At 41.4% G+C, this 23332-nt stretch overlaps 1 protein-coding gene across 1 annotated transcript in view; it reads right to left on the bottom strand.

Moving 5' to 3' along the window:
• Positions 1–23332, bottom strand: part of ADAM12 (ADAM metallopeptidase domain 12) — a 749844-nt gene that overhangs the window by 558787 nt on the left and 167725 nt on the right. Inside the window, exon 3 of the mRNA XM_089669609.1 lies at positions 4457–4530. Coding sequence (XP_089525735.1) covers positions 4457–4530 — 74 coding nt within the window. The remainder of the gene's footprint in view (positions 1–4456; positions 4531–23332) is intronic.

Genomic DNA, 23332 nt, shown 5'->3' with positions numbered 1-23332 from the left:
AAAATAGGAAGTAGGAGGAAATCCCTTCAAAGTGAGGGAATCTCGGTGTGTCAACAGAACTAGTGTCCCCACTGGAAGGTTTCCCCCTATTAGTGTTCAGGTGTAAACACAAAATTTGGGATTTTCTTTTCCTTTCACTTTCGATGATAACAATAAACAGGGCAAATAGAGGGTGAATCGACCTAACAGGGGTAAAGACAGCAACAAAAAACTGACAGGGGTTCTAATCTCTTTCCACGCAAAGAAAAACTTTTTTTCTTTAACATTTTGGATAAAGTTATACTTTAACTTTTACCTGTTCTTAGCTGCTTTGTTGAAAAAATCTGTTGACAGAGCTTAATAGCTTAATCTTACACAAACAACTCAATAAGTAACGTTAGTTTCTAATCCCCCAACCTCATTCCCCTTTCATGTTCTGTTCAGAAGGGGCTGAAGATTTAAAGAGTGAGAGGGAGATTAAAGGCAAACATCTTCTATTGAGTATACAATTTCAATGTTCATCCTGCATTAAATATCTCCAAAGCAAATATTTGTAAAACTAAAAATAGTTAAAAATATAAACTTAAACTTACAAACATAAATTAATGCTAAATTTTATAATTTTTCTTTTGGGGTGGGGTTACAGCACCAAACATAGTTATTTGTAATGGTGTATATCCCATTACCTGCAGGTGCCTGCTTCTGGTAAAAAAAGCTTCTGTTCAGTACCTCCTTCATAGCCACCAGAGACTGCCCAGAACAGCAGTCTTCCATTGCGTGAGAGTTAACAGCAGCCGCTGCTACAAGTTGCACCACTCACCCGCCCCCTTGTGCCCTCACTATCGTTCAATAAAACTTGTACTATTATTGTCCCACGGTGCATCGTGTTTTGTGAATGGAGGAGAAGCAGTTGAATGACAGGCTCTCCCTTGCCCATTCACAGAACATTAGGCACTGTGGGACAGTAATAATACAAGTTAATGTGAATAGGGCAGAAGGGGACAGGAGAGCGTTGCAACTTTTCTATATAGCAGAGGCTGCTCAGGGCAGTACCTGGCAGCTGTTAAAGAGGAACTTAATGAAAGATGTTTGCCACTAACAGCTACCTGCAGGTAATGGGACACAAACCATTACTGCCCGTTCACATATATGCGGATTGGATGCAATTTCAACAATCCAATCTGTATGACATGTGAAATAACATTGTTTCCTATGGTGCCTGTTTACATATGTCCGATGCACTGGCATTACAGATTCAGTGCGGGATGAAAAAAAATCCTGTCTGATTTCTGAGCAGTTCTGTCCAGTTCATGTGTGGATTACAGGTTCACTAACTTCTATGGGAACTGCTTCTGACTTGCACATGTCATGAGTTTAACATAATTTCAGGACGGTTATCGCTCTTTGAATCCTGACCTGAACCGCTGAATAACTGCTTTTGAATTCACACTGAAACCGGAGCTGTCAAACCGCACCGATGTGAATCGGAATTTACACGTAACTAATGGGTTTGGTGCTGTATCCCTGCCCCAAAAAATTCAATAAACTAAAAGGACAAGCTTTAAAATAAAAACTAATTCCAAGATAGTATATTTTCCCATCAAGTTGGTATTTGTATTACAAACAGCCCTGGGATTGTAAGGCTATCAGGGACCCTGGAACCCTTTTAAAAGGTATTTGCAGACATTCCTACATGTCAGTTTAATATCAAAAAGTTGACCACAACTACATTTTATAAATTACTTGACATTTTGCAATACATACGCAGGTCACTGTTAGAGCTTCATTCGTACTGTCTAAATGGAATGGTCAGATTAAGTGTCCCTTTAAATTAACCTTGCATGAGTAACAGGAGACAGTATAATTATCTATAACAGCAGGAGAAATAGTTTCAGGACACATAAAGTCTCTTTGATTTTACTGTGGTTTCTAACCATATCAGACACAATAGAGTGACTATCAACAGGTAATTATTTTATTCATGAATCCACTGGGCAATATACAACGTCAGTCCGAGCAGTAATCTGCCCCAGTTTCACGCTGGGAGAATGTAAAGAGCCGCAACTGTGTGTTGTAATTCATTAAGGACTTTATAAAAGGCCCATAAAACCATTTATCTTTCCATTTCTGGAATGTTTTAGAGATGACAGGAGAGTAATGACTAATCATAAAATTGTGACACCTAATTCAGGGCTGAGCAAATATAAAACAGATTAATTAGAACTGTTCCATCTATCGGAACTGAACTGATAAAACATTTAGAAAAGTTGCTCTATTAAACATATTGCAAATGTATTATTTACAGACACTCAAAGATTTTCCATGTAAAAGGTATTTTTCTTCAGCTTTGGACAAAACGGAATAACCGCCAATTTCTGTTTCATGTTCTAGTTATCACTTTTACCAACTTTATATATTATGATTTTTTTTCTTTTTCTTTAACAGGAAATTTAGAATCAAGAAGGAACCTCCAATATAAGAAAATATATGAAATGATACAGGTTGTGATCCAATGAGCCTAAAACGCAAACTGGTTTATATAAAAGATTAACTGACGAGCCACTGCAACAAGGAAACAGAGAATCAACTGCTGCAGCTGGGAATGCCAAGGAGTGTAGCAACTGTGATGTCAGAGTGTCCTTTTAGGTTACAGTAATCTTGGTTTTAGGCTTAACACCAGGAAGAAGTAAAAATAATTCAGTCAAGGTATGCATTTCTAAAAAGAACATAATTACATGTATTTTTACATAAAACTAGGCAGCACAGTGGCTAAGTGGCTAGCAACTCCCCCTAGCAGTACCAGGGTCATTGGTTCAAATCCCAACTACCTGCATGGAGTTTGCATGTTCTCCCTGTGCCTGCGTGGGTTTCCTTTAGGTACCCTGCTGATAGGTTATTTGGTTCCTGTCTAAATTGGCCCTAGTATGTGTATGTATGAATGTGAGTTAGGGACCTTAGATTGTACACTCCTTGAGGGTTAGGGACTGATGTGAATGTAAAAAATATATATGTTAAGTGCTGTGTAAATTGACAGCACTATATAAGTACTTGTAATAATAATAAAACTAGTAAATGATCTAAATGTGTTTTGTTATCAGCCTCCTGTTAGCTCTTGCACAGCATTGGTCAGACTGGAAGACACAAAGTAACAAAAAGGTAAATTTAGTACAGAAATTCTGTGCTATTTAGTTATAGAAAAAAAAATGTGAAAGAGCAGCTACCACTCCACAGTGCAATCACCACACTAGTATCAATAAATGTATACCTACTTACAGTGAAGCGCTCCTTACTATAAATGACCAAATGTAGACTCAGGAAGTTCATATAAACAACAAAGCTCATAAATCTCACAATCATCATAAATCATGTGCAGAAAAAAAGTAAAAACCGTGAAAATAATCCCATACATCACACAATCAGGTTATAAGTGAAACAAAAGTGAGAACAGTCACATAATTCATTCAGTTAGGTTAGATCATCCAGTTAGATTGTAAGTGTCCAGAAAATACACCACCACAGTTCATGTGCCACAAGTAAAGGTAAATCTTCCACAGTATCACAAATCTTCCACCATGGACTGCCACCAAAGGGTATCACCCACGTGCCAATTAGGGTGTGTTCCTCCGGAAGGAAGTCCGGGGGAAGATAGAAGCACTCCAGTATGCCGCTGGAGGGCTTAGTTTTAAGGTAAGTCTTTCATAATGTGCTAAAATGCGATGAATACTAGCACATTATTTCATTACTTTGCAGGGGGAAACCTTTTTTTTTTTTTTAAACTTTACTACTGCTTTAAGCCTCGTCTTCTCTAAATTCAGGTCCATGGCCCCACCAACACGTTTTTGTGTCAGAGACTTTGCTATGTTTAGTAGAAGCACACTCTAGTCTTGCTAAATGTAACCTTTTGTTGTCCTTAAAAGAAAATGGCAGGTATGGTACATGGATTTTCAAAGAAAAAAAAAGCAGCTTCCTTATTTCTTACCTGAAAGGTAGAATAAGCCTCAGTAAATTTGTTGTCTTTTTAATCAGTGTTACATATTGTATTTTTCCGTGTTTCTACTTTTATATAGTAGACCTGCAGTTTACAGAGGTGCCTTGACCTAGAAATGTGGTTTCCATATATAGTTGCAAATATATTAACTCCTAATCTTATTAAAATTTTAGAAGTAGGTTTTAATTTGGTTCTTTTCACTATATGGCAAGGGATTAGTGCTGAAAAAAAAATTCTTTACATAATGCAAGCCATGTAAATTTGCCTGATAAGTAGCGCCACACGCACACATACACAGTAAATGAAAGTAGCAAGGAATAGGCTAATAATCATCTATTAATGATGAATACTTCACATTTGTTTACAGAGGATTAGGATGTACATCCAAAAGCACCCTGCAGGGTACGAGGAGGATGGCAGAACATTTTGTACCAGAACACTACCACAATATCAGAAGAGATTCTAATGACAGCAATTAACAGTACTTACTCATTTCTTTCCAGATTTAACAGCAGTTCCTCCTCTTTAGATCTTAGTAACAGTCTTAGTCTTGATGGATGACCCTTAAAAAGAAGAAATGATAATTAAGAAACAGGTAATGAGATAAAAGCACAGAACGTGGAATTACATCACCGGTTGTGGTACACTGCAGTCAAAGATTCATCTTTGGAGAGCTACCCAAGCAGCAACTTCTTAAAAGGTTCATTTAAAATCTGGAAAAATTAACATCAATAGGCAACATACAGTATGTTTTGACTCAACAATATGTTTTCCTCAAAAAGAGCGATGAATGAATTCTAAAAACGCAGTAAAGAAACCAGTATTGTTCATAGGAGTGTTTCTTTAAGCTCAATTTCAGCACTGTTTTAAGATGGTATATGGCACCATACATATTAGTAATGGTGTAAATCCCATTACCTGCGGGCTGCTGCTGAAAATTCTCCCTGCAGTGTTTCCTCACAGCCATCAGATACTGTCCTGAACACTTGTTTTCTGGTGCTGTGAAAGTTAAAGTGTTACTAAACCCACAACAGTAAAATAGGTGTGTATATGCAGTAAAGCATGCTTGTTCTACTCACTGTGGAACCTAAGGGGTTAATTCTCTGCATGGTGTAAAAATGCTGTTTGATCCTCAATTCTCTGATCTTCCCCTTCTTCCAGTATCCTCCTCGTATCTCCTGATAAGAGACATGGTGTGGAGACACTTTGCACATGCTCAGTTTAATGAGTATTACTAGAGTGTTGTTTTCTTTTTCTTGGGAGAGTGCATGTGATCAGCACAGGGCCAATCAGCACTGTCCAGACAGAGGTCAGGAGTTTTGCATCCTTCTAGAGGAGAAAGAAAACTCCCCCTATAAGCTTTAGCAGTGCTCTGCTGAACACTGATAGAAGTCACAAGACTGCTCTAACTGCTGATAATAAAAGATATTTAGCAGTGTATATTTACTAAAATAATTGCATTTCCATGTTCTGTGCACTGTGGGAGACCAGATATAGTGAATGCAGGGTCTGGGTTTAGAAACGCTAACTGCAGCAGCTGCTACAGAGAAAAAAAAAAAGTTGTGTAGCCTGCTCACCCCCTTCTGCTTTCTCCACCATTCACAGAACTTGAATTACTACACGCACACAATGCACTGATTCGGTGATTGGGCAGTGGAGCAGTTGAAAGACAGGATACCAATGCCTATTCACGGAATGTGATGCATCTCACCCATGATGCTGCCACTCCTTTGAAAACCTGTGCAATGAATAAACTAATGTGATTGACAGTACAGACACACACGTGCAATGCGGGGAGAAGAAAAAGTTACCCATGCAAATAATGTGAGGTGAAGAGACCCTAGAGAAACTTTAATGGTGCCGCTCCAAGATAGAGATGAAAGGAGGTCACCGTGCCGGCAAAAGGAAAGGAGGGAGCAGCATCCCAAAGCGGTTTCAGTGATTCCAGTATGTTAGAGGGACGGATGCCACTGATGAACTGAAACCTTGGGATTCAGATATGTGAGATAGCCTCAGCCATCTATGAGGGAGTGGTCGGAGCGGTGGCTGAGGCCATCTCACATATCTGACTCACAGGGGTTTATTTGCTAAAGCTGGAGAGTCCAAAATCAGACTCCCTTCTGCATAGAAACCAATCAGCTTCTAACCTCAGCTTGTTCAATGAAGCTTTGGCAATGAAACCTGGAAGCTGATTGGTTTCTATGCAGAAGGGAGTCTGATTTTGGACTCTCCAGCTTTAATAAATAAACCCCACAGTGTCAGTCTTGAGCTGCGTCTGTTCCTGTGCCATAGGTGAAAAAACCCTGGCACTAGTTAATAAATATCAAAACCAAAATATAACAAATGTATTTCTCTCAGCTTTATGAAGGCTCACAGAAAAGATGAGTGAAAAGTGTTAAAAAAACACATGCAATGTGTTATACAGCCATTATTTGGTAAATAGTTAATCTGGTTGAAAAAAAAGACACATCCAAAGTCCATCCAGTTCAACCAACAGAGGAAAAAAAAGAAAAAGAAAACCAACACACACAAATAGAAAACCTTCGTATCCACTAGCCAATACCAGCAGTTAATCCAGAGGAAGGCAAAAAAAATAATAAACAATGATCCAATTTGATGCAGTGGAATAACATTCCTTCCTGATCCTCTATGGGGCAATTGGATATTCCCTGGATCAACTTTACCTATAAATATTAGTATCCCATTATATTATATACATTTAGAAAAGAATCCAGGCCTTTCCTAAAACAATCTACTGAGCTGGTCAGGACCAGCTCTTAAGGGAATCTATTTCACTGCAAAAATGCCTCACAAATACATAGGCGGTTTTACTGTGTTTTTACTGCTTTTTTTAATGGACATGTGACTTAACACTGCACCAAAAATACTTCTCAGAGACATTTTTGAGGAGTTTTTCAGGCGTTTTCCATTGATTTCAATGGGAAGAGGCTTTTTTGGGGCTTTTTTTTAACTCCCCAAACATGCCCCAAAGATGCTGCAAGCAGGAGTTTTTACACCGCACCGCAAGCGCAACGCCTCAGTGTGAAAACGCATAGATATACATTCACATACATAGGAAAGCAGTTTACTTGAGCTTTTTAGGTGCTTTTTTTAACACAAAAACTCTTGAAAAACTCTTCTGTGTGAAATTAGCCTTACTGTGAAGAAGCCTTTCTGTAATCAGAGATTGTCCTCTGTGATAACCTTAAGGTAAATAACTCAACATCAAGTTCACTATATAAGACCACTTATGTAATTATAAATGTTGATCATATCCCCCCCTTAATCTCCTCTTCTCAAGAGACAATAAATTCAGTTCCTCTAACCTTTCCTCATAGCTGAGCTCCTCCATGCCTTTTATCAGTTTGGATGCCTTCTCCCCAATATCCTTTTTGTGAACTGGTGGCCAAAATTGAACAGTATGGTTGCACCGGTGAAGGTACTAAGTATTTGCACAAGTACTCGTTCTTGGGCAAATGCTCCGTTACCTGAAGCCAATACTCTTGTGGTGCAATTTGAGCCCATAGAAAATGAATGTGCTGAAATTGCACTGCAAAGAATTGCATGTTCTTTAAACAAGAATGCGGTGCGATTCATGTCTGAATCACATGCGGTTTCCTTGCAGGTGCACTGCAATTTGCAGTGAAATTTGAGCCATTCATTTTGTATGGGCTAAAATCGCATAGCAAAGGTGTCTGCGTCTCTCTCTCTCTATTTTATCTCTCTCTCTCTCTCTCTCTCATTTCTCTCTTTCTCCTTTTATTTTTTCTCAAAAGAGCTTTATATTATACATTTTAGCATTGCCAAAGCAGTTTGTATTGGGGCCTCACAGCTGAGAAAAAGTGTGTCACAGTGTGCCACAGCAAACATTGGGCGTGATTTTCATTGTGCTGAATACAGGTTGTGGCTTAAAGGGACGCAGAGTGCAGAGGTTCAATAGTAACTGACACAAAAGATTCAGGAGTAACCGAGACAGAGTTCAAGGGCTGGGAGTAGGTGATGCAGAGGTCAGTACTAGTAAATGAAGCAGAGGTGAGGGGTCAGTAGTAAGTGGCACATACACACACATAATTTTTTATATATATATATTACACTATGTTGCCAAAAGTATTGGGATACCCCTCCAAATTATTGGATTCAGGTGTTCCAATCACCTCCATGGCCACAGGTGTATAAAATCAAGCACCTAGGCATGCCGACTGCTTCTACAATTGTGAAAGAATAGGACACTCTCAGGAGCTCACTAAGTTCAAGCATGGTACTGTGATAGGTTGCCACTTGTGCAATAAGTCCATTCGTGAATTCTCCTTGCTACTAGGTATCAGCATACCAAGACATTTTGGACAATTTCATGCTCCCAACTTTGTGGGAACAGTTTGGGGATGGCCCCTTCCTGTTCCAACATGACTGCGCACCAGTGCACAAAGCAAGGTCCATAAAGACATAGGTGATCGAAAGTGGGGTGGAGGAACTTGACTGGCCTGCACAGAGTCCTGACCTCAACCTGATAGAACACCTTTGGGATGAATTAGAGCAGAGACTGCCTTCTCGTCTGACATCAGTGCCTGACCTCACAAATGTGCTTCTGGAAGAATGGTCAAACATTCCCATAGACACATTCCTAAACATTGTGGACAGCCTTCCGAGAATAGTTGAAGCTCTTATAGCTGCAAAGGGCGGGGCCAACTCAATATTGAACCCTACGGACTAAGACTGGGATGCCTTTAAAGTTCATGTGCATGTAAAGGCAGGCGTCCCAATATTTTTGGCAATATAGTGTGTGTGTGTGTGTGTGTGTATATATATATATATATATATATATATACATACACAGTACATATATATATATATACTATATATATATATATTTTTTTTAAACGTTCCCAGAAGCTCAACAGTAATTCCACAAACTGTCACCTGATTGCGGTTTTCTCTATCATAGTGAAATCCCTCCTTTCTGAGATTGGTAGTGGCAACCAAGCTGTCAGGGAAGACAAAAAATGCCCAAGCGCACATTTATGCTCCAATGCCAATTCCCCAACAGCCTTGCTCATGTCAGTGTGCGCGCCGGTGTGAACACTTGCCACCAGACAGGCACCAGGCGGGCTATTTAAACCACAACTGCACTAGGAGTTCTTGCCTTCTGGTCTACCACGTTCTGTTATCTGCTATTATTATACAGGAATTATACAGCGCCAACAGTTTGCCAGCGCTTTACAATATAAGGGAGAGAGTACAATTACAATACATTTCAGTACAGAAGGAATAGGAGGGCCCTGCTCGTGGAGCTTACAATCTAAAGGATCTGCTATCTATTGTATCCTGATCCTGTTGCCTACCTGACCTGTCTTGACCTCGCTTGAACTCCGCCTGCACAGATCTAGCTTGCCCTTGGACTACGCCTTTGCTTGTTTCCTTGCTATCTGCCTAATGGTTCCTGACTCCTGGCCTGAACTTCAACTGATAGATCCTGACCCGGCTTGTCTGACTCTGCTACTTCTCTGACCTGTGACTATTACTTGCTACTAACCATCTGCAGTTGACGAGTTCCTGCCGCTCTGCTACTATAATCTACCAGCTGGTGCTCCTGCTGACCTGCGTCCTCTGCTCACCTGCATCCGCAACCTACCTGCATTTTCAGCTCACCTGCATCCGCAGCCAACCTGCGTCCTCAGCTAACAAGCATCCACAACCCACCTGCATCCTCCGCTGACCTGCATCCTGGTCGTCTGGACTAACCACCTGCTGGCTGACATCGCTGACCTGCCAGGCACTCATGCCACTTCTGGCTCTCGTGCCTTCTCTTTTGCTCTATCAGGGGCACCGAGCAGGAAATGTAAGAGGACGCCTTCATCTCTGTGTCAGGCTCCCCCACCAGCTACATGACACAAGCCAGTCATCGTCCTCCAGATGCTTGGCGTGGCTAGCAGGACTGTTGTTGGCTTTAGCAGTGGCTAATCACAGTCCTCCTTCTTCTGGAAACAGGGACCGCCCCCTAGCAGAACTGCACCCAATCTCTTCCCTATCACAAGAGCTGACAATCACAGCTACAGCAAAGTTAGAGAACCAAACAATGTTTCCTATCTTGTGCAATGTGTGAGGGCATGGTGCCTCCACCTCAGTGCGGAATGCGTTAGTGTGGCAGAAGCTGTGTCTCTCTGACACTTCCCCATGCTGCTGATGAGGAGGGAGTCACATGCTGGCAAAAGGGGCTTTGCGTGCCACTTGTGGCACCCATGCCGGGGGTTGCCTACCCCTGCCCTAGACCATTCAGAGTATAAATCATTAACAACTACTCTCTGAATACAATCTTTTAACCAGTTTTCTATCCATTTACAAACTAGTTATTCCAAGCCTGTAGACTTTACCTTACACATTAGCCGTGTGTGTGGAACTGTGTCAAACGCTTTTGCAAAATCCAAGTATATCACGTCCACCGCCACCCCTCTGTCCAAGGTTTTGCTTACCGCCTCATAAAAAGAAATCAGATTTGTTTTACAACTTCTGTGTTTCATGAATCCATGCTGGCTTTTGCTTAAAATGTTTTTTTTCTAGCAAAGACTCATTTATGTGGTCTCTCCAGTATCTTTCCAACTATAGAAGTTAAATTAACAGGTCTATAGTTACTTGGTAAAAACTTTGACCCCTTTTTAAATATAGGCACCGCATTGGCCTTACGTCAAACCAGTGGTACCATGGCAGCCATTAAAGAGTCCCTAAAAATTTTAAACAATGTCTTTGAAATGACAGAGCTCAATTCTTTTAGGATCCAAGGGTGTATGCCATCCAGTCCAGCTCCATTATTCATCTTTATTCTGTCTAAATATTTCTGGATCATATCAATTTTGAGCCATAGTGGTTCATTTTGGACTTTGTCAATATCATCCCCATTATGGACATGAGCTCCCCCCTGCTCATTTGTATACACAGAGCTGAAAAAGGTATTTAATAAATTTGCCTTCTCTTTGTCACTAGTCACCCACTGTAGATTATTTTGTAAAGTACCTACATGCTCAGATCTAAAATTTTTACTGTTAATATATTTGAAGAATATTTTAGGGTATGCCTACTCTCTTATACAATCTGTAGTTCGTATTAAATTTTTGCTGCTTTTATTCACTTTTTACATATTTTGCTATCTTCCTTGTTTAAATGATGACATTGTTGCTTCATTTTACATTTTTTTAAAAACTCTTTTCTTATTATTTATAGCTTTTTTAACTTTGACTGTGAGCCACATAGGCTTTATTTTTAGCCTCTTAAACTTATTGCCCTGGGAATATATTTTGAAGAATTCCCATTTCTGCTCTGTGTTCATCAATGCCAGTATTCCCTCCCAGTCTAAGCCTTGGAAAATTTGATCTCTTAAAGTGTTTTTATCTTTCCAGTATGTGTTTGTTGTTTACAGTTAACGTTAAATGAAATCATGTTATGGTCTTTGTTTTGCTTTTCTTACAATTTGGTAATACTTTACTTTGCAGATCCCAGTTCAGTGACAATTTTCTTTTTTGGGTAATCTGGTTCCTACATTCAAGAAAAGGACACTTGAACAAGAGTGTATTTAAAAATTGGGCCTTTAAAATAAATAATATACAGTATATCTCGCACAGTGCCTATATGTAAAAAAAGCTGAAAATTAGAATTGTGCTACTTTTGACAACCAATCAACTTTTCCCTTTCAGGTCTGCATGATAACTTAGAACCCGGTAGCAAAAAGTAAGATGGGAGATTTGCTCAGATTTTGGTCCTGTAATAATAATATTTTAGGGTTTAGATTCCAATAATAGATTTATGTTATTTGTAGTGCCTAAAAAGGCAGTCAGAGAGACCTGGGGTGTTAGTACAAAATATCATATATTTTATTAAATCAACCAAATTAAAAATGAATCAGTGTTCATTCTGAGATATAGATATGGTGCTGATCGGTATTCAAAAGAGATCAAAGGGGTTTGTTTTTTCAGGGTAATTACATGCCTCCATTGAAGTTAATGTTCTTGCAATACATAAAGCAGCACTTGGCATAGAATCAACATAGACCATAAAATACATATTAAAAATGAAATATATCAAATCTGTCTGCATAAATATCAGCAATAATTAGCATCTTTTCATAGCTGTAAACACGTTTATTCAGAACTTACAGAATGACACTGCTGTGTCATAAATAAGTCAAACAACTGGATCATTGAAAGTACAAATGATACACTGCATGGTGCTCTTTCATTGAATGAGACCACAAATCAACACCTTTCTCAGTGTGGTAGGGAAATGAATGTACTATTGTATAGGGCATTGTTCTAAACTTTCCTGTGTTCTAAGCATGAAAAATGTCACCAAAATACTCATGTGATCCCCTATTTGCACATGTTGACACTGTGGTTGACAAGCATTTAAGTACAGGATTAGAAAGTACTCTTTCCTACAGCTGACATTTGGCACTTAGAAAGAATTGGTATCAAATATTCCCTTTGACAATGTTCCTGAGTAAAGGCTGCATGCTTTCAAGGTAATCTGCATAGGGGCTTGTGTTGACAGGTTTTTTGTTTGCTTCAAGATAGGTTTTTGCATTCTAATACAAGTCAATGGAAATGCAAAACCCACTTGAAGCAGGTAAAATGCAGGTCAGAAGGAGGTCAACTGTAGGTCAAATGCACTTGTCAGTTAATTCTAAATGATCCCAGAAGCATCTAAAATTTAAAGTGGTTCTAAAGGCGCAAGGTTTTTACCTTTATGCATTCTATGCATGAAGGTAAAAAAACCTTGTGTGCAGTAACCCCCCCAGCCCCCCCAATCCTTACCACATCATGATTGAGCGATGTACACAAGAGCCTCGACTCTCCCTCCTCATTGGCTGAGACAGCAGCGGGAGCCATTGGCTCCCGCTGCTGTCAATCACAGCCAGGGAGCCCATGAGGAGAGAGTGGGGGCGGGGCCAAGCCATGGCTCTGTGTGTGAATAGACATGCAGAGCAGCAGTTCTGGAGCAAGCTTGTTTAGGTGCATCAATAGCAAGCTGTTTGCTCAGGAGGCACCTGGCAGGAAGGAGGGGCCAGTAGTGCCTGTGGGGGACCCGAGAAGAGGAGGATCGGGACAGCTCTGTGAAAAACCACTGCACATAGCAGGTAAATATAACATGTCTGTTTTTTGGGTTTTATTTTATAGAATTGCCTTTAACCACTTGCACTCCTGAGGATTTACCCCCCTTCCTGACCAGGCCTTTTTCTTCTATTCGGCGCTGCACTATTTCAACTGGTAATTGTGTGGTCATGCAATGCTGTACCCAAACAAAATGTATGTCCTTTTTTTCACATAAATAGAGCTTTCTTTCAGTGGTATTTGATCACCTGTGTGCTTTTTATTTTTTGCACTATGAACAAAAAAACCTCCAAAATTAAAAAAAAAAAACAAAAACAATATTTTTTACTTTTGGCTATAAAAAATATATAGTACACTCAAAGTTAATCATACATTTAGGCCAAAATGTATTCTGCTACATGTCTTTCGTAAAAAAAATCCCAATAAGTGTATACTGATTGCTTTGTGTGAAAGTTATGTCTACAAACTATGGTATAGATACTGCAATTTACGCCATTTTATGCTATACAGCACTGCACTAGTTTAACTGACAATTGCACGGTCATCCAAAAACGTATGGTAAAAAAATAAATTTTCTATTGACTCAAAATGCCTCTCAGCAAATAGTTTGGGGTGCCTACTTTCCAAAAAGGGGTCATTTTGGGGGGTGGGGGCATTGTATGCCCAGCATTAGAAGTTTATGTCACACATTACTCACTCTTCTAACCACCTGAATACCAAGCCTTTTCTGACACTTATTGTTCACACAAAAAAAAAATCAGTATTTTTTGCTAGGAAATTACTTTGAACCCCCAAACATTATTATTACAGCAGATACCCTAATGAATAAAATGGTGGGTGCTGAAATTTTTTACATCACATAGTACTCACGCAGCGATTTTTCAAACACAATTGCTTTTTACTTTTAATGCAGAAAACACAATATATTGGCCAATTATTTGGTAAAATGTAAAAGATGATGGTATGCTGAGTAAATAGATAACAAACAAGGCATGATTTAAAACTGCGCATGCCCCATGCAATGGCTACAATCTGAATACATTTTTATACATTGGGTGTATATGCTATGTTTTTTTTTTTATGCAGATAGTGGGCTGAATGAAAAAAGAGAAGAAATCTCTGCCTGAAAAAGTGTGTGGTATGCCCACCATTAGAATATTCCTCCCTGCATCCACCCACTTCTAATGGTGGGCACGCATGAAATGTGCCAACAAATATTATATAATATATATGACGAAGCACAGGGGCCATCCACCCACTGACCACCCCAGGCCCACATGCTTCGGCATATATGCTCTTTTTTAACTGCAGGCGAAAAATCTCATCCAACAGCGCTGCCCACACCTACTTATGTATATTCTGAGAGCAAGACCCTGTTGCTGTCAGAATAAACAAGTCGGTGCTGCAGCTGAATGACATCCTCATTTCTCAAGTAGGCTTTTTCCCCCTTTCTAAGAAGGGTATATACAAGGCGTTGGGGGAAGCCCTGGAGATTAGGTCACAGAGTCCCAAATGCACCAATTCCAAGATTGTACAAATGTCTAAATAGTGGCACGCTTGAATAAAAATTGTCCACGTATAATGTCCATATGGAAAAAGGATGACACCAAGTACCAAACTATTTTGCCACTGCTTCCCATGTGTGACAGGCGCGGCGTCAGACCCCCAGCCTTTCTCACCAACTTGTGACCGAACGACTAGCCAATCTAAAACCGCGCTGTCACGTGTGTAACAATACCACTCTCAGCTGCACCCTGCACAAAGATTTTCCAGCTAATGGACCACAATCTATGTACCGCAGCCTAAGAGCGACAACAGAGAGATAACAGAAAGAAGTTTAGAGAGGTAGAATACTTGCCATCAGCCTTGGTTTAAGTAGATCCTGAACAAAAGGGTCCCATTCTCCAAAGTTGGTTCCTGATGTTAAAATGGGAGAATTCTTCAACTTACTTCTCCAAGCATAACAGCCTTTTTCTAGGAACCCAGCAGGGTGTCTCCTTAAAGCAGAGAACCAATCACCTAATTTGGGGAGGGGTGTTTTAGGCAGGGAACTCAGGCTATGACCAAATCCCTCACAGTTTATATCATGGTCAATAACCTTCCCTAGGTACATGTAGCAGCCTAGCCACTAGTAGATTAATATGCAGAATGATATCCTTTCTGCTCTCGGGTAGACGTAATCTAGGGATGTAAGATATCAGGCGACTCGCATTAAACTGAGCTATGATTTGTTCAATTGTATGTATTCCCTATTTTAAGTTTTAAATGGGAAGTATGTTTTACGGCGATCTCGGAATGTCTTTCATGTCCAGTGAAGGACTGGTTTATAGCTTTACGATCATCTCCAAGCAAGAGTCTCACAGACATACTGGGCCCAGGCTAATTGGGGTTTATAACCATGAAGTTATCCAGCTGTGCCTGATGTCTTGTGATCTCAGCATACACACAGACCACATTCCTGAGGGAGGGGGATTGGAGGAAGAGAGAATGATACAAGATGGGGAACCTTGAGCAAGATGGATGACCGCGTCCATATCTGTGTGCACAATTGCTACACCATGTAGTCTGGGTATCTGGGGGGCTCCATGTGTCTATCTTTTCCCTCATAAATCCGAAACTTATCTGTATAGCCTGTGGCCTTCTCACAGGTCTTTTACATTTTAACCCCATATCTGGCATGCTTGCTGGGGAGAAATTGTTTGAATTCAAGGTGGCCAGAAAAATTAATGAGGGACTCATCAACAGAGATGTTTTGCTGGCGAGTATAGACATCTGCAAATTTTTGGTTAAGGTGATTTACGAGGGGCCAAATTTTTTGGAGCCTGTCAAATTCAGGGTCACCCCAAGGACGACAGAGAGTGTGGTGTCAATGAAATGCATAAAACACATTATACTCTCATATCTATGCCTGGCCATGGCAGCAGAGTACATGGGCATATGATGAATCGGGTTTGTGGACCAATACAACCGCAATTCATTTTTTTTTAGTAATGCCCATGTTGAGGGATAGGCCCAAAAAAACTTTAAATTCAGAGACCGTAATGGGTTTCCATGCGAATGGTCTGTCAAGGTTTGAATTTGGGTTGGCAGCGATAAACTGTTGTGCATATAAATTGCTTTGATCCACAATCAATGCATACAAATCTGCTGTGAAAAACAGCTCCAAAAAATCAAGGGGAGTATTGAAATTTGCTATTCCCACCTGAATTCCGGGTTGGGCAGTGAATGGGGTGGAAGTACTGGTGCTGCAGGATTTGTGGGCTTCCAATCGGGATTTGCAAGCACACCCGGAAGAATACTAGGGGCTCTACAGGCCTGTGTGCGAATTCTTGGTGGCTGACACTACTTGTGCTCGCCATTGCACCAGCTTGTACTGCACTTATGGGACTCGCCACGTCACCAAGTGATACTGCATTGCTGGTATGTGTAAGACCAGGATGTACTAGGCCGCTGGTGCTCGCCAGTTCACCAATAGGTAGATCGGCATTAGTACTGTCAGTCTGCTGCATATGAGAGTCATCATGCGATTGTAACATCTCAGAAACATGGGAACAGGGTCGGGTATGCCTGTTCTTAGCAGGGATCTCTTCTCCATCGTCTGAGCTATCTGTCAGAGTGCTGCTGCTGTCTACAGGTTCGTATTCTGAGGCTGATTGTGTCAGTGAGTCTTCCCCTCGCTCTCATCTGACATGCTCAGAATCCTGTAGGCCTCTTCACTAGAGTACCTTTCCATTTCCATTTTGGCCACTAAATTGATAGGTACCTAGTGCGACTCACGGGAAAAAGAGTACCTGGCTGTCAGGGACTGCTTGAACCGCTACAAAAAAATTTACCGGCAAGTGCTAACAGAGATCAGGCCTGATTCTGCGAACACTGTGGTTTTGTGTGCAATGTATCAAGTGACAGCGACCTACTGACAATGCACTTGCTGAAGGAAGGGGGGGAGCGTAGGTGCTGGCAGGTGCCGGGGCTGATCCCGCTAACGCTGCGTTTTTGGGGACACTATAGTAATGTGAACACTGGTATAGTGCTGATCTGATCAAAGATATTGATCCGTTCAGACACTATACTAGCAATGGAGGTATATTGTGTATGTAAGCGTGTTCCTAGCAATCAAGGGGTTAAATGAGATTACAAGTGTAATGACGGGCAATCTGACGCTATCTGGCAGGGGCACAAACACCGTGGGAGCGCAAATCACGTGATTTTGTGAACCTGTGCCACCCTGCAGCAGTAGGGTGGTGCAGAAGTAGTTAAAGATGTCCAGTAAAACAAATTTAAAAAATCAAAATTTGTCATAAATTTAGGCCAAAATGTATTCTGCTCCATTTCTTTGCTAAAAAAAAAATCCCAATACGTGTAGATGAATTGGTTTATGTGAAAGGTATAGCTTTTCAAATGGTGGTATAGATACTGGAATTTTTTTTTTTTTTTTTACTAATAATTGCGGCGATCAGCGACTTATATCGGGAGTGCGGTCGGGCATTCTGACACTGGGGGGAACTGACTTGTTGTCACTGACATCCCCAGTGACACCAATACAGTGATCAGTGCTAACAAAAAAGCACTGACACTGTACTAATGGCACTGGGCAGGAAGGGGTTGACATGAGGGGCGATCAAGGGGTTAACTGTGTGCTGGGAGTGTTTTACTAGGGGGCGGGGGGTGTGTGCTTCACTGTAAGCACACTGCTCTGGATGGCTGTGCACAGTTGGTAATCAATAGGCGCTGGTGGGTAATCACTGGTCAGGACCCAGTAACTGAGAGGTATGAATGGTGGCACATGTAGGACAAGCACGCGCCCCCCTACCCGGAAATGCAAAATCAGGTGTATATATACGTGATTTTGCGCACCCGGGCTGCCCTGTAGCAGTATTTCTGCTATAGGGTGGTCAGGAAGCAGTTAATATCACTTTAAGTCAGACTAATGTCATCAACACAAGCCAAAAGCCTGTTGACAAAAGCACATTTCAGAGTTTCTGACACTTTGATCAGGCATGTCCTATTATCAAACTCGTGTTCAATCACACATTTCCCTCTGCGTCATGAGCGAATTCTGTTCATGTACATGTTAAGGCAGCACGTTTCTTCTACTGTCTGCAACTGCCTCATTTACTTGGCTGATTGGTTTCTACCACAAGGTGTTAGGCTACAGAAATCCTGAGCCATTCTAATTACTAGTCCTAGATTGTGTGAAATAAAGCAATAGTATATTTATTTTGTAAAGCGTTTATACTGGAGCCTTTAGAATTGTTTAATGGTCTTATGCAAAATACTTGAGAGAAACCAGAGATGGAAGCTGCCTTCATGACATCCTGGCTATATGTCAATTGCAAGCTGATCCTGACAAGCTTCCTAAAATAAGCCATCATTTTAAAGAGACATTAGATATAGCGGGAGCATATGATCTCCTTCCAGGATGCAATGTTTATTGTATATACGGTTCTACAGCTTAAGGGGAGGTGGGGGGCTGATGGTAAAAAACACAGCCCGTTTTTACTGCTTTCCCAACCACAAGTGTAAACTAGGACTCATAAGCACCCAGGCCTCCTCTCAATTGGGTCTTCTGGATAACAAGTGCAGTCTCAATTGAGAAAACATATCAGTTAGCATAAAAAATAATCCAAGCTGTATTGTATTGAAGATCCATATATTGAATAGTAGGAACAAGTAACTCCCTCTGAAACAATAAACTTTCTCCAAACAAGAACATTAATATATTGTATGTCCTCAAAGCATGTCTCAATTATTATTATGATACAGGATTTATATAGCGCCAGCAGTTTGCTCAGCGCTTTACAAAATAAAGGGAGACAATACAGCAACAATACAGTTCAATACAAGAGGGTTAGCAGGTCTCTGCTAATTGGAGCTTACAATCTAAGAGGAAGGGGCTGGTGGTACAAAAGGAAATAACTGTGGGGGATGGACTGGTAGAAGGAATAGAAGATTCCATTATTAGCTGAAGGCAGGATAGGCTTCCTGAAGAGAAAGGTTTTCAGAGATCGCCTAAAATTGGGCAGAGTAGGCGACAGTTTGATAGCTTGGGGTAGAGAGTGTCAAGGTCCTACCTTTTCCCAGAGGTTATGTTACTCCATGTGCTGGCATCCATCTTGGATTTCTGCTGAGCATGGTGGGAATCTTTTATGCCTTCAGGTCTCTGAGGTCCATCCCCCAGAGGGGTGTGGCTGAGTACATATAAGCCTGTGATCCGCACATGCTCTTTGCACTTGTGTCTTGTGTCTTTGTCTTGCTACAGCTCTGTGTATACGCTCGTGACTTTTCTGGTATTTGACTCGGCTTGTGACTAAGACCATTCTCTGTGTTTTCCTTCGATCTGACCTTCCGTTGCTGAACCCGGCCCGTGACCTGTTATTCTCTGTCTACTGTTCTGTACCATTTTGTCCTGTTGTTGTCGACCCGGCTTGCCTGACTACGCTATTGTCATTCTCACCAGCTACACGCCATTGGCGGCGGCCATTACCGCAGCCGGGGTGTCTCGGGGGCCGTGACCTGGTTCCTGGCTGCGTCAAGTCCATCCCCACCATCAGGGGCTCTGGTGAAGGGCAGCCTGGGACTTAGACTCCGCGCCCTGAGGGACTTCGGTCTGTTGGTGGTGGTTGTCGTCAGCCAGGGCGTTACCCTGCCACTAGGCCTACCTGTCCGTTCCACAGCTCCGCCCTGACAGAGAGTTCCAGAGGATGGGGGAGGCTCTGGAGAAGTCCTCGAGACGAGCATGAGAGGAGTAGACAAGGGAGCTAGAGAGCAGGAGGTCGTGGGAGGAGCGGAAAGGACGGTTTGGGTAATATTTGGAGACAAGATTGGTGATGTAATTTGGGGCAGAGTTATAAATGGTTTTATATGTGATTGTTAATGTTTTGAATTTTATTCATTGGTCAATGCGAAGCCAGTGGAAGGATTGGCAGAGAGGGATGGCAGATATGAGAGTCTGACAGCAGCATTCATGCTAGACTGAAGAGGGGATAGCCTGCGAATAGGTAGGCCAATGAGGAGGGAGTTACAATAGTCAAGGCGACAGATAACCAGGGAGTGAATAAGTTACTTAGTAGTTTCAGAGGTTAAGAACAGGCGTATCTTGGCGATGTTGCGGACGTGAAGTCTACAAGATTTGGACAGTGATTGAATTTGGGACTGAAAGGACAGATGGGAGTCAAGGATTACACTTAGTACCCTGGCATGAGGGGTGGGACTGATGGTTGAATTATTGATCTTGATGGAGAAGTCAGGGGAGGGGGCATGGGCTGGAGGGAATAGTATGAGCTCGGTTTTAGGAAGATTGAGTTTGAGGAAGTGGAGTGACATCCATGCCGATATGTCACTTAGTAGGTTAGTAATGCAAGAGGAGACTGAAAGAGTAAGGTGAGAAGTAGGAAGGTAGATTTGTGTGTCATCAGCATAGAGATGGTACTTAAAACTGTGGGAGTTTATCAAGTGACCAAGGGAGGAGGTGTAGATGGAGAAGAGAAGGGGACCAAGGACAGGACCTTGATGGACCCCTACAGAAAGAAGAAGTGGAGATGAGGAGACAGAGTTATAGGTAACACTGATGGAGCACTGCGATACGTAGGAGGAGAACCAGGAGAATGCAGAGTCTCAGAGACAGTGGAGTTTTTTTGAGGAGGAGGGGATGGTCAACAGTATCAAAAGCCGCAGAGAGGTCAAGTAGTAAGAGTACGGAGTAGTTGCCATTGGTTTTAGCAGTTAATAAATCATTAGTGGCTTTCGCTCACTCCACTTCAGTGGAATGGAGTGAGCGAAAGCCAGACTGTAAAGGGTCAAGAAGGTTGTTGTCAGTGAGATAGGAGCACAGGCAATTGTAGACTAAGCATTCTAGGAGTTTAGAGGTAAACGGGAGCAGGGAGATGGGTCTTACGTTTTTCAGGTTGGTGGGGTACAGGGAGGGTTATTTAGTATGGAAATAATGTGTGCATGCTTTAGAGGAATGGGGAAGACACCATTAGAAAGGGAGAGATTGAAGATGTGAGTGAGGGAGCATAGTATAGAAGAAGAGGGTGACTGTAGTAGTTGTGAGGGGACAGGATCCAGGGGGCAGGTGGTGAAACGGGCTTCTGAGAAAACTTTAGTGACCTCTTCAGTCGTAGCAAGGTCAAAATAGGAAAGTGTTGAGGGAGGTTTAGTATAAGGTATGTTAAGTGGGATAGATGTCTGTGCAGTGGAAATGCCCCTACGAATTGCATCAATCTTGTTTTTGAAATGATTTGCAATCTCGTAAGCAGTGAGTGAGGTACTGGGTGGAGGTGGAGAAAGTAGAGAGTTAAAAGTAGAGAAGAGACGATGTCTCCATGAAGGGATACTGTATTATATTACAGTCTGTTCCCTGTAAAGATTCATCTTATCTCTCTCTTTATCATGTGTTCCCCTAGAGGGCTCACCCTATAACCCCTTGCAATAGACAGGTCACATTTGATAACCTAATTCCAAAGTGCAGCAGCCATATTTGAAAATGGCAAAATACACAGCCCTGCCACACAACACAGTCTGGTTGGAAACCTGAATTTTCTCTGCTCTAGTTAAGTAAAACAACAAGATCTTGTCCATCCCCCAAGCTGTGGCTGGACTGAGTGTAAAGCGTTGGGTTGGGGCTTGGGTGAGGTTAAGTGATAGGCTCAGCCTATGAGCTATAGATGAATGAAGTGATATTGCTGAGATGAGATCTCTGTTTTTTCTTATTAAGCTGCTTAGGTGAAATTTGCTTGGAATTAAAAAATTAAGGGGGAAGAACACCCCAAAACAGTACATTGTAAAAAAAATAAACCATTGATTTCCTGTTTTTTCTTTCAAACAGTGCATTAAAAACCAAAAACAATAGACACCAGTAAATGGTCGTTCATTTTCTATAGCTATTGTTATAATGTATGCTCTACCTGGTCTTCTGTTAACTTTCAGCACGTGCAGTTCCTGGAATAAAGTTAGGCTCAAACCTATACTGCCTTGGGCCACTTCCCAGACAGTAGATATCTACCGCACTGCAGAAAACCCATAAATCACTTTTATTACACACAAACAGACACAAAGCTAGTGAAGTGGTCACTTCTCATTTAGGAGTTCCTGCACGCCTCTTAAGGAGAAATATAGCACCTGTTCCAACCAAAAGAAATTATCTGCTGTTTAATTAGACACAAAATTGCTATGCTTGACTTCTCCCCCCTTTCATTTTGTATCAATGAAATTAATTGCTCTTGTGTTTATGCTAATAGGAAGATATGTCAGACTTTCACACTGCAAATGTGCCATGAAGCATTTTTTCCGACACACTGTATTCTTTGCTACTCTGCGTGGCTGATATAGACCAGCACATCTGTGGTCGAAAAGAAAACAAGATATTTGCCTTAACTCAACAATCATGACATATGACCTGTATTTTGGGTCTTGCAAGAGAAAAGTGTGCTATGGATATTTTTTTTAGTAGGTGGAGGACTGTAATCCGCTGCCTCATGCTGGGTTCTTTGAAACCATGTTTCCCTCTGATGTCATCGGGAGCCAGCTGTATCCTCTTGGTTATCCAGTTGTCCCCCTGATGATGCACCACCAGGTTCTTCCTCTTCCAATCACTGTGTAAAAGCCAATGCCTTCTAGAATATGTACAACACATATCTCTCTGAAACAGAACATGTTGATGCTCCAATAAAGGGTAATTTTGGTTACCCTAAATAATTAAACTAACAGTGTATTTTAATGAATAATACCCTGTTTTATTTACTTTTATTTGTAGTGCTACTCCTGTGATAGTCACAGGAATACCGTCTGAGTCTTCCCCAAATGTTTTGCCCTACAGCCAGGCACATTGGCTCATTTACACGTTTATTCAATGGCCAGTCTAGAGGTGTTTTTGTTGTTTTTATTTTTGGAGAACTTGGATAGGGATGAGGGAATTAGGTGGGATACTCCAAAAACAGAAACGATGTACAGCTGAGGACTTTAAGTATCCTTTTGGATAAGCTATGACAAAGTCCCTGTTTGAAAGAAACAGTAGATTTCAGCTTTAAGGTAGCAGTAGTAGTAGTAGTAGCAAACTTGAGTCCCTTTAGGTAAGAGGTTAAGTGGACAAAGCTCTTCGGAACACCAGCCAGTGTCCCCTTTAGCTAGACCCGCAGCTGACTGTGTGCTACACAGTCTCTCAAATCCTTTAGAGGTTTCTGTTCTCACAAGGCCCCAAAGCAGATGGTTGCCTTCCTCTGTGAAACCAGAGAAGATCTTCAGTAGACGGCCCCCTCAGTCAGATTTAGCA

The sequence above is a fragment of the Staurois parvus genome, unplaced genomic scaffold (assembly GCF_062004578.1).
Source record: "Staurois parvus isolate SC_StPar_1 unplaced genomic scaffold, SC_StPar_1.0 ptg000009l, whole genome shotgun sequence".
Taxonomy (NCBI): domain Eukaryota; kingdom Metazoa; phylum Chordata; class Amphibia; order Anura; family Ranidae; genus Staurois; species Staurois parvus.
Note: the sequence above shows the minus strand (reverse complement) of the source record. Positions and strands in the feature narration are given on the sequence as shown.